The sequence below is a fragment of the Cryptomeria japonica genome, chromosome 3 (assembly GCF_030272615.1).
Source record: "Cryptomeria japonica chromosome 3, Sugi_1.0, whole genome shotgun sequence".
Taxonomy (NCBI): Eukaryota; Viridiplantae; Streptophyta; class Pinopsida; order Cupressales; family Cupressaceae; genus Cryptomeria; species Cryptomeria japonica.
The window spans coordinates 548,776,809-548,789,815 of record NC_081407.1 but is presented as its reverse complement, the minus strand read 5'-3'; the positions used below and the strand labels follow the sequence as shown (position 1 = coordinate 548,789,815).

General features: G+C 36.8%; 1 protein-coding gene across 1 annotated transcript in view; it reads left to right on the top strand.

The window, feature by feature from the left end:
- The first annotated feature begins 4,193 nt into the window (after positions 1-4,193).
- The window catches only part of LOC131077429 (26S rRNA (cytosine-C(5))-methyltransferase NOP2B), a 47,633-nt gene continuing 38,819 nt past the window's right edge, over positions 4,194-13,007 (top strand). Inside the window, exons 1-5 of the mRNA XM_058014923.2 lie at positions 4,194-4,605; positions 4,679-4,824; positions 5,254-5,317; positions 5,439-5,572; positions 5,734-5,817. Coding sequence (XP_057870906.1) covers positions 4,314-4,605; positions 4,679-4,824; positions 5,254-5,317; positions 5,439-5,572; positions 5,734-5,817 — 720 coding nt within the window. The 5' untranslated portion in view covers positions 4,194-4,313. The remainder of the gene's footprint in view (positions 4,606-4,678; positions 4,825-5,253; positions 5,318-5,438; positions 5,573-5,733; positions 5,818-13,007) is intronic.

Sequence of the window (13,007 nt, the reverse complement as noted above, 5' to 3'; positions counted from 1 at the left end):
ATTAATAATAACTATAGAGGTAGAAGTTCCAGTCAACTGAGAACAAAGCTGAATCACCTTTTCCCCAAACCCAAAAGCTTTCATAATTCTGAAAAGGAATTGCCAATTCACTCTGTCATATGCCTTAGACATATCCAACTTAAGAAAAAAGCCCTGTTTTTTAGCAGCAGTTAAAGAATAATTGTTCTCATGAACAAAAATAATAGAATCCAAAATCTATCTACCAAGGACAAAACCATTATGCTAAGCTGAAATAATGCGGGGAAGAATATCCAACATTCTAGAAGTAAGAACCTTAGATATAATCTTGTAAACAAAATTACAAAGGCTAATAGGTCTGAACTTATTAAGCGAATCAGCTCCAGAGATCTTAGGAGTAAGAATGATAAAGGTCGTATTGAGTTCTTTTAGAAGCCTCCTTGAACCAAAGAATTCTTTAACTTTATTATAAATATCATTCTCCACAATATGCCAGAAGTTTTGGAGAAAGAACATAAGGAATCCATCCAGACCAGGAGACTTATCTCCATGAAAGGAAAACATTGCCTTTTTGATTTCCTGACTCGAAGGGATCCGAGGTAGATTTTTGTTATCATCCTCATTAAAAATAGGAGGGATAGCTTCAGCAAGAAGATATTGATTTCTAATATCCAGTACATCCACCCCTCCCAACAGATTGCTAAAAAAAATCATAGCTTCCTTTCTTATTTCATTTTCATCTGATAAAATCCTCGTATTGCAGGATAATCTAGAAATCCTATTTGTCGCCCTATGCTTAAGAGTAGTCAAGTGAAAAAACTGGGTGTTTTTGTCACCTTCCTTCAAATACAATGCTCTTGATCTTTGTCTCCAAAAGGTTTCTTCATTAGAGATAATTTCATGGTATTTAGACAAGAACCCATTGTCAACATTTCTCAAATCCTCAGAAAGCCCTTCCTCTTGGATTTTCTCTTGAACATCTTTTATATCAGTCTTAATTTGAGCTTTAATTTTAAAGATATCTCCAAAAGTCTCTTTGTTCTAGATCTTGACTTTAGCTTTTATAATGTTAAGCTTTTTGGCAACTCTGAATAAGGAAGTTCCCTCAATCTCTGAATTCCACCATTCAACAACACAGACTTCCAGCGACGGGTGGGATAACCATGCTTTTTCAAATCTAAAAGGAAAATTTCACTCAGCAGAAGTTGAATTGGCAGTGAAAGAATAGGATAATGATCAGATCCAATCTTAATAATTGACGCTAAAGAACAGTTATACTTGGAAGGCCAATCAGAAGAAATAAGGGATCTATCCAACCTTACTTGAATAAGATCAGAACCAGTTCTTCGATTGATCCAAGTATAATTTATCCCTTGGAGATCCACATCCATCAAAGCTTGATCATTAATAAAATCCATAAGATATTGTCTACCCTCCAGTTGCAAAGGGAGGTCTCCCATCTTTTCATCCTCTTTTAAAGGAGTATTGAAATCTCCCATGATCATCCAACTTTTTTCAGCAAAACTTAATCTGCCTTCAGCCAGGCTCCTCCAGAATTTAGTTCTTCCAGCTTTAGAATTAAGCGCATAGACATTAGTGATAACCCATTCAAAGTCATCCTTAATAGCTCAAGCAAGACTGAGGTCCTATTGACCCCTGAAGCGATTTACTTACCTATAATAGTGTTCTGATTCCAAAAGACAGTTGTACCTCTTGAGGCACCCTTTGAACTAGTTCCCATCACCCCATTACTTTTGAATATTCTAATCCTTTCCACTTTATCCTTACACATCTTAGTTTCCTGAATAAGTAATACATCCGGTTTATTATCTCTAACAATATTACGCAACACATCTTGCTTATGGGGGCATTCAACCCTCTAATATTCCAAGAGATTATCTTCATACCTTAACCGGGGATAAGGCTGACTCAACAGAGCTCTGTGTTCCATTAGCACGATTCTTCCAGCTTTCCTGTTCCCTCTGATTCTTTAAGGAAGGTCTCCCCTGATTTTTGCTCTGACTTCCAACATCTGCCCCTTTCTTATTCTTGCTTCTAGTTGAGATACCTACATTGGGTCCTCCATTATTTGACTTGCCTTCTTTAGTACCGAAAATCCTAAGATTTCCCTCAATAACCACCATTTCCAAACTTTTAGGAGGAGTTTTACATTGGGAATTTATGATCATATGTCCATTCTGCTTCAGACTTCCATTGGTTAATAACAACAAAGGCTTAGTATCCGAGATATTACAGTCCTGCGCTTCATTAAAGACTTCCTCATTTTCTTTATTATTAGATGAAGTCGAAGCATCATCATAGGAACTCTCATCAACTTTACCTTGGATGATAGGACCAACCTTCTGATCTTCTGATTAAGATTTTTGAACCTTTTCTTCTTTCCCATGCTCTTCCTCCTTGTTGCTTTCTTTATAATTGTTATAACACTCACAAACAAATTTTCCAATGTTACTATTCACACCCTTCTTTTCCTCATTTTCCATCTCGGTCACTTCCTTCTCAGGGACAACCTCTAAAGGTAGTTCATCATTTTTCCCTTTCGTTTGCCATTTCTGCTTCAAGTTGCTATCATTTTTACTAATCTTACTCTTCTTAAGCGGGCAAGATTTCGCCCAATGACCCGACTTTTTACAATAAAAACAAACAAACAGGAGAGTTTCATATTCAATCGCTTGGGTCCATTTCCCTAATTTAGATAGGATCTCAATAGATTGAGGCATATCCGTCATTTGATTAACAGTCACACAAATACGAGCAAAAACCAACCTTGATTTAGCTGCTGTCATCGAGTCGATTGAAAGAAGTTCACCAAATGATCTCGCGATCCCTTTAAAGACTTCCTCATTCTAGAATTCCAGTGGAAGGCCAGGGAGACACGTCCACACAGGCACCGATACAAAAATGGACTCATCCAGTGGGAGGTTAGGAGCCCATTTTTGTAAAGCCAAGGTTGACTTGCCGAACATCCATGGCCCTTCATAGAGCGCTTTATTCATATCTTCTTCATTATTAAAGGCAAAGGAAAAAAAAACCCCAGGCAAAGCCGCCACATCCACTTGACCTTTGAGAATCCATTTCCTCCTTATGAAATTCCTTACAACATCAATGTTAGGTCTAAAACCAACAAACCTTCTCACTAAGGTCATAGCTAAGCCAGACACAGTGAAATCAACTAGCTTATCTAGAACAGAAATAGCAAAACCCCCTGTTGTCGAATCAGAGATATTTTTAACTTCTGAAAGACCAGATTTCACTAGAGGCCTGACTCCAAAAAGAGCAGACCATTTCCTTTTTTTACCTCTATCATGTGGGTCCCCAGTTTTGGAATCTTTCTCTTCCACCGATTTGACTGTCGTCTTGTCCCCCTCGGTACCCTGAGAAGCCTGGGGACCAACATGATTACCAGCTCCACCCACAGAAAGACTGCCATCCCCATGAATTCCACCATCCCCAGATTTGAAAATTGAATTTCCCTCTCGCCACTCTACTTGCCGCTCCTCTCCACCCATCCACTTGTCAAGTAGTGACACCTCTAATGCAATGTTTCATGTGTGTGTTTGAATTGTTTTCTCCTCTTGCAGGTCGATACCACATTCCAGGCATATAGTAACAATTGTGTTAATCCCCGCTTCTTTAAATAGCTTGTACAAGCAACTTTCTAGTTGTTGTCAAATTGAGTACAAATATCCTTTTAAGTTGTGCACTCCATAATAATGTGCCATTTCATCTCCACTACTCCCTTACCACAAAATATGCAAATTTTGTCTTCTAAACTTTCATAAATATATTCCATCTACTAGTTTCACACCTAAGATGATGCGATCTAGTTCTTAGTTATGCAATTAATAGCCTCACTTTTCTTTTAATAACCACCCCTTAATATGTTTTTCACCATTTTTTCAATTCGAGTTAAACATTTTGACATAATATGCTTTCTTCCGCCCAATTTACTTCATCTACATGATAATCCTAAACTTTCCCACATATTTTTAATTTCCTAGTCAATATTAAGACATTCATAAAAATTGATGTTCCACTTAACATTTATTATTCTCTTTTATTCAATTTTTCTTCCTATGACTAAACTCCTCCCACTATTTTGGACCATCGATGGGTAGCAAGGAGTTTTGTAAATGATAGGTCTAGGCGAGTAGAATTCGATGCCTCTTTGAGAGCGACGCAATTTATTTCATCACGATAACCTAAACTGGCTAAAAGAAATTATTTTTATATCTTTTGAAATATATTAGAGGGTTTAGAATTTTTTCTAAAGGTTTAACTCAGACCTCCCTCTGCAACTTCTCCTTTCGTCCATGGCTGGTGTGATGAAGAAACGAAAGGCAGGTGCAGTGAAGAAGGTTCATCCCAACACTCTTAAGAAGAAGAAAATTGCTCAGCACACTGATTCCGTTCCATCACGCAGCAAAAGCAACTTATTTGAAGAGGACGCCGCCGCTTCTGCCTCTCCCTCTCCTTCTGCGTCTGATAAGGAAGAGGAGGGATTTTATGCGAATGGCTTTGACAGTGATATTTCATCAGACGGTGAACCTCTAAGAGACGATTTTATCGAGGGGGACAAGCTCACCGCTCATGATTCGGACCAAGGCAAGCCATTCTAAAACTTAATATTATTATTGTTTTGTTTATTGGCAAGCTCATATTTATTCTTTGAATGCAGAAGAAAGTGAAGAGGAGGAGCTGGACATTGAGAAGAAGTCTCGTATTTTGGATGCTGAAAAGGAAAGAGAGCACGATGAAGCAGATGCTGAATTGAAGCTGAATATTCAGCAAGAGCCCGATGATTTCATACTGCCCACTGCTCAAGTCAGTAAATTTTATTCAGTGCTTGCGTCTTTCCCTGGGCTTATGGTTTAGTGCTCAACATGATCATAAATTTCATTTTTCCGTGTTGATTTTTATCCCATATTCTTTGGTTAGCTATTCTAGCTTCCTTTATATTTTGGTTATTCATCAACTTTAATATAATTTTTCGATCTCTCTGTGTCTCTTGGTTCGATAAATAATTGTGACTCTCTTACCTGTGTTTTCTCTTGTTGCTTGAGATGTAGAATGCATGAATTGAACATTTTCTGTAACAGACACCCACATATATGCTGCATGGCAGACATGTCTGCTTGAGCATTTATTAGTTTGTATACATGTCAAGGTGAAACTGAAAGTTCGGGGAACTAGGCTATGATGGTTCATTTCTTATTTTTTGCCTTTGTTCATATGTTTTATACTGACTTTCAGGAGCTTGAAGAAGAGGGGAAGCGCCCGCCTGATCTCCCAAACCTTAAGAGGAGAATAAAAGAGGGTATGCTTTAATTTTGATTGTTATTGCATTAATTTCTAGATCATAAGGCATCACTTGTTTCATCTATTTGGACTGTGTTTGATAGTGTTCATTAATGATACATGCCAATCCTTTGTATTAGTTGTTAGGGTCCTGTCCAATTTCAAAGCTTTAAGGCAAAAAGGGTCTACTCGGAAGGACTATACTGAGCAGCTTGTTGCAGATTTGTCTCTATATTATGGCTACAATGACTATTTGATCCAGACCTTCCTCGAGGTTTAAGCCTAAATTTTTGGAATTTTGTTGTTATTCTCTATTCCAGTGTTTTGTTTTATTACCATTTTAGCACTTTGTTTGCAGCTTAGTGATTTTCCGAAAAAAATTAAATGAGGTGATATAGTGCTGAATGACTCTAAAATGTGGTTTCCAAACTTCAGATGTTTCCTGTTGCTGAAGCAGTAGAGCTTATTGAAGCAAACGAATCTCCTCCACCTACATGCCTCCGGACTAACACTTTAAAGGTCAGTAGCTGGATTAGCTTATTTACATTTGAATAAAATACTTTTGCTCACCTGAGTTATTGAGCATCTGTTTTTGGATGTTCTTTTCCTGCATTGATTTGCCTAAAACAAACACAGGAAGTATGCATGAAAAGTATATTAATTTGCCTAAAACAAACACAGGAAACCATGCATGAAAGATATACTGATGTGTATAAAACAAACACAGGAAGTAATCAGACAAACTTTAAAAATAGGTACTGCTACAGCAAAGTGGAACACAAAATCTTATTTCATACCAACCTCACTGCTCTACGAGTAAACTTACCAATAAACTTCAAGGAAGGATATCCAACTTTCTCCTCAGATTTTACAACTTCCTGTTTTCTAGAGTCCCCTCAAAGATTGAAGCAAATCCAACTTTCTTTTCATACTTAAAGTCTTTCTGCATTGACAAGTTTGTTCAAAGATTAAAATAAAGATTGTGTTCTCTTCGTTTTCAAGATTAGGAGACTTTTTACTTAAGATCATTCACACTTGCTATGTAGTCTTGTTACTTTTAGCTTTCCATTTTCCATGTTCAACAGTGACATGTCTCTGCCCTTTGTTCCCTGGTCATTCTCATTGTGTTCCTACCTACCTCCATTCTTGTTATCCTATTCTAATTTTATTCCTAGGATCTGGGGGTACTTTTAGACATTTCCTCATTGTGTATCTGAACAGCTTCAAATGGTTGTCATCTATCTAGGATTTGTAACCTATACCATATTTATAGATATTGCTGAGGTAGAAGAATGTTTTAGGATTGTATTGTGGTGGATGGCTTTACTTATCAGGGCAGCCTTGAAGGGAGTTTATGTATTTAGGACTTGGAACTGATACCGACTTTATATATATAGCTGGGGTGGAAGAACATTTCTAGATTGGAATTGTGGTAGATGAATTGACTTGTCATAAACTTCAACATTTACCAATGGCTCATTTGCAACTGTTAACTTTTTGATAGCTTTTGCCTTCTGATTGGGTTCTCTCTTACATGTTTGTGCTCTCTCGTGATAGGCCAACACTGGGGTGAGGAATAAACTAGTTTCAGCTTGGTTTAAATGTCAATCCGGGGTTCGTAAGCTTGTGAAATGTGTCGGGGCTATATGCCACAAAGGGGTCAAAGTCGTGAGATGAGTGGTTATGAATGCAGCTATGAAAATAAACCTACAACAAAGTAAAATAACTCCAGCGACAGGAACTGTCACTTCTTGGTGACAGGAACAACATTAAAGCATTTCGATCTAAGAATTATTGTATTGTTAAACGATTTAACAAATAATACCATAATTCATGATTGAATTACAATCAAATTATTCGCAGAAATAAATCACTCTAGTCAATAACAAGATAACGCTATAGAAACACACAAACTGAAATAAGAAAATGTACATAAGTCACCGAGCTTCCCCAAGGAGTGGGCCCTTGCTCTTGGTTTGCGCGGTGGACAGAACAAGAGCTTTTCTATGCTGTCGTGATCAGAAGATACACTGTTTTTATTATCAAAAAATGATACAGAATTCTGCGTACAATAATCTGTCTTACAGTTGCTAATATATAGCTCAGGGCTATAACAACCGTTATGTAAGGTGGCATAAAATAACATAGTTTATTTTGGCATGTAGCCAACAAAATAATGGCTTACGTGCAACCTTGGCTTCTGGCCACAGATTGAATTTGGTTTTGTTACAACAACATATAAAAATAAAGGACGTGAAGATATGCAGTTTTATCCTCCAGCGATTTACCATACATCTCCACCACGGGTTGATTTCTCCAGCATAACATTGACACACCTGGAACCTTGGTCAACTTTATTTTGCTTTATTTTTTGCTGGACACAAATTAAATATTGTCTTGTTATAACAGACAATTAAAATAGAAGATTTTTGGTTTCGTTTATATAGCTGGCAAATGCATCTCTAATCAGATTTATTTATCAATAATCTCACGGTTGCTTGTGCTTGTTTGGATTTGGTACATGGTCAGCATGTGAAGAGGTAACTGATGACAACAATTCCTGACTTGAAAGTGACAGGAAGTTCTTGTGAAATAGGTGACAGGAAATATGAATGCTCCAAGCTATATTTTTGCCAAGGTGTAAAGTGACAATGCTTACTAATAAAAACAATCAATAATTAATTTTCATCTTTTTATCCCAAAACGATATTAAATATCACTTATACATATTTAATCATATGCAACGTAAAGGATAAAATGATATGAAAATGGAATAGAAATGAAATGGGGAAATGGTTATGAAGGTGTATGAAAAGGCATAAAGTATGGCATAAAATGGAACATGATTGGCTCTCATCATTCCCCACAACTTAGCATATTGCATGTCCTCGTGCAATCATTAAAATTGAGAGGTCTTTGATTTGAATTGATAGCCTTTTGGATTTATAGCATTCGCCTTCTCCTTCACCCTTGACTACATGTTCTTTCAATTTTTCTATCAATTCCTCTTCATAGAAACCTTCATGTATTACTTTCAATTATTTTGCACCATCTCTTCATAAAAAGCTTCATGTTTTTGCTCAATATGCAATCCAACGTTTAATTTTTCCTCCATTCTTCTTTCTTTTTTTAACTTTTCAATTTTTTTTATTCTGCGCAACATCAATTTTTCAAATGCTATATATAGGAGGTATCATGGAAAATTATCTCCACTTCTAGGAGGTATCATGGAAAATTATCTCCACTTCTAGCTATGTGAAATGGGTGAAATGATAAGCAACATGAAGAATGAAATGATAAGGAATATGAACGGCAAAATGATAAGCAATATGAAATGATCATGCATGGTGAACTATGAAGGGATGATTAAGGATAAAGTGAAATAATGGGTGAAAAGATAGGTAATAAGGATGGTATACCTCCTGCAACTTAAAAGGTTGACCGTCCTCAGGAAACCAGGAGAGAAGAGGTATGGATGTTGCACATATGATTAATATAATAAGAAATATTAATAAAGTTAGAGATAAAATAATGAAAAATAAAATTGATTGTTTTACCAACTTGCATGTCCAATTATGCCAAGGTCAGGTAGCCAAAAGCACTCAGCAACCGTGAGCCGCTAGCAAGGAAGGAACCAAAAATTGTGATTGGCAGTGCAACTCCATGAAAGATCACCCTTTGACTGAAGCATTATAGATCAAACTGATGGGAGATGAATCCATTGTCGATAACACCTCAACTGAATGTGTAACACTTGCGATAGGCGATCAAAGTAACGGTGACCACAACAAACTAGAGCATAATTGCACAAGGGAGCGACAGGAGATGCTAGAAACACCCAAAGAGTGAAACTCCATAGAAGCATCTAAGTGTTCCTGAAAAATGAGTAGCTCAGAGGAAGAACACCAATTATTGCATTTTTTTTTAATTTTTAATTTTTTCATTTTTGATAACGACAAGTGACCGCTGGCAAGCCAGTTTTCAATCACCCACTGCTCAGTAGCTCTGTAAAAACAGTTTTCACCACTAAGAATTTATTTCAACTACAATCCACCAGAAACTGGTTTTCAAATTGTAGTTGTCTAACAATGCCTGAAGGTTTTCATTGTTAGAATTTATTGCTTTTTTCTTTTTTTTCTTTTTTCTCTTTATTTTTTCCTTTTTTTTTGTCTTGTGAAAACCTGCATATAATGACCAAAGAAATTAAAATTTCGTATGGATGCTGAAGTGATACCATCCAAATCTAGAGTTCCTTTGGAAGCCCTTTGCATGTAGAACTTGAAATGATGACCAAAAACAAGAAATATACCTTCATCGAGATGGACCATGCATATTCTCATAGCATGACTATGAAAAATCCATGATCCCGTTTAGCTCATGCCACCATGTCTAAAAGCTGACTGTAGAACTGTAGAAGACATGCCAAATCACTTAGTTGAATGTACTTACGAAAGAAGCAATCTTCCAAAGATAAGGCAATGTAGTGAAAGACTAATGGTAGTCTCCCAACAAATCCATATAGCTTTAGATAGGTAGATGAAGCAATTTGTATGATGAAGTGCAATAATCTGCATTAGAATATACTCAAGCTCCTTGTAAGGCCCCCCACATGTCTTCAAGTTATCCTTGGATGTGTGGCTTGTGAAAAATTAGCCAATGAACATAGTACTGCAGGATTCATTGTTACACCAATTTGCATTGTGTCCTCCACATGGTCTAGCAACAAGGATGGTGAAAAAGAGAATTTATGTCCATTAATTTTGAACACTTGGCATAAAAATCCTTTTGTGACCTCCAAGAGTGAAGCACAGAAGAAACTTGCTTGTCACCATCTAGTTAGCAAGGCTAACAAAATGTGTCTTTCGATGTGCTTGTAGAGAAGTATCCTCAATTGGTACTGGTGCAAAGGTGTCGTCATAAGAAACTTGTAACCATGTTCTCAAGACCAAGCATATCAAGTATAGTAAAGAAATATCATCCATCCAATACCTCCATTATAATAATTTTATATATGAGAAAATGAATGGTAGAGTTATATGTATGAATAAATACTTAATAATAATAAAATTGATGAATTACAATGAATGCTTGTGTAAACATGATATAAATTCAATTCAAACTAACACAAGAATGCATACCTTGATTTTGTCCAAAGCTCACACATGTGGTTTTATTAGAAGCACCAATGAAACAATCAATGAAGTCTTTGTCAAGAATCAACCAAGGATTTCCAAAATTCAAGGGATTTCCTCCCCCCCCCACACCCCCAACTTAATTTCATACTACACAAAATTTCATACTACACAAACTCATGAGGGTGGTAGGATAATCCAAGGGATCAAGAAATACAATGACACAGTAAACGACACCTTGAGCATGTTCAATGAATGGTCATTGCAAGATAATCCAATGAATCAAGAATGAAAAAGATATGTATATGTTGAAACCTTGATTCTTGTCAATGAACGGTCACAATATTGTATGTGTAGTATGGTTTTTAATCCATTCAAACTCATAGAGTTGTGCTTAAACAATTATTGGTGGGCCTAAATCAACAAGTATGTGGGTAATGCACATTTTTACTGTAGGCCTCCAAAGATCTATATGTTTGAGTATAAAAGTATTAAAAGATAGATTGTGTAGGCATTCATTCCCCACTCCACACAATTCTTGAATCATTAGAGCACATAGTTGAACTCTGATTGCAATATTAATTTCAGCACACATATAGATGAGTTCAATGATTAAGATAGATTCAAATTGAAATGCTTCTTTATATGTGTGAATATCTTCTAAAAGTTGTGATGTATTATATAAAGAAGATGTAAGAACCTTAAAAGGCCCTCAACTGAGACAACTGACGTTTAACTGAACCTGTTGCGTTTCAAATGTGTTCTTTGCAAATTTGTAACAGCAAATATAATTTTGACAAACTTAAGCACAAAAAAAGCAACTATGGGCATTTGCTGGAAATCAATTTATAACTCAACAATACTGATCAAACCCTTATTACATTTGCTCATTATTTATTGATGCTCAATACATAAACAAACAAAGCTAGAGAAGAACTGATAAATACCAGGACATTCTGTTAAAACCCTTATTTCTTTATTGCTGGTCATACACAGGTTTTTTATGACAGCAAGCTATAATTTATTCCCAATTGACCTGAATCACTTGCATGTTAGCCCGATGGAGAGACCTAGGCAAGGTGTCCCTTCTGCTATTCTTTTATATTTATTTTGGTTCCTCCAATATGAAAATCGTAGCCCTTCAAGTGTTTGGCGCTACTTTCCAGGCAGCCGTACAACCACTGATAAAAAAATCTCTCATGGATGCCTCTGTTTCCCTCTTGCTGCTGCAGCCTAATACTGGAGAAAAGGCGGTGCCTCTCTGATTAATAAGCACAAACTTGGCTCCTGAATGAAACCAACTGGAAGAGCAAGATCAGCTGATATTTCACAACCCCTGATGCTGTTGCACAAGAATCCCACGTTTTCCCGTACCGATACCTCTGATCATTGCAGAAGAATCTTCTGCTGAAACCCTAGGCCAAAACTCCTCTCAGAGCTCCAAAGCAAATTATCCAAAAACTTAGCATAATGAAAGAAGACCTAAAATCTTCTTTAATCATCTCCATTTAGGGTTGGCGCGATTCCCAAGAAAGATGCGATTTGGCCTTTAATAATGTTTTAACTTTTATTATTTATTTTTGACTATTGAAGTGTCAAAAAATAAATCATTTTCCATTTAATATAAAACTGGCCCCATTTGATGAGAAATAGACCCTCACTTAAGTTATAACTTAAAGTGACTTTTAAAACATTAAAACATTAAAGTTTGCCATCTAATATTTAATTAAAAATAATTAAATATTAATATCTCTCTAAGTATTCATCAGAAATGCCTACCGTCTGAACTGGAGACTACCAAACCATAATCTGTCCTTGCCCAACCTATTGGCTATAAATAGCAGGACTGCTAAAAATAGAAAGTATTTCAAACGGAGTCTTGGAGACCTCAAACGAAAACTAGACCTGGAGTGCTCGCTCTGAAGATGGTGAATCAAACTCTGGAGGACCCTCTACCCAACCTCATCAGCCTATGAGGGTCAGTGATAGGCTAATCTACTCAGCTGACAGATGTCAACTAGAAGGGGACATCACAGTCCGCCCCTCGTGAAATTGCTTGTCCTCAAGCAATCTCAACTTCGGATGGTGTAAAATTTCCTCGCTTTCCCAAGTAGCATCCTCTACCGGCAAATCCTTCCATTTCACCAGGTATTCTGTGATAGTTCATCTCCTGAAATTCCTCTCCCTGAACTCAATGATAGCCTCAGGTACGAGTATCAACTTCCCCTCATCATCCAGGGGTGGTAAGACCGTGGAAGGAACAATACGGTGTCCCAACGCTTTTTTGAGACGTGACACATGAAACACATTGTGTACTCTGCTATCTGCTGGTAAATCCAACTCATAAGCCACCTCACCTATACGCCTGGTTACTCTGAAAGGGCCATAATATCGAGGCTTGAGCTTCTCTGCTCCACTCCTCTTGAGAGTAGATTGTCGATAAGGCTGCAACATCAAATACACCATGTCTCCTACCTCAAATGACCTTTCTGTCCTCTTCTGATCAGCATATTGTTTTTGCTGATTTTGTGCCTTGGCTATATTTTCCTTAAGAGTCTTCACAATGTCTTGACTCTC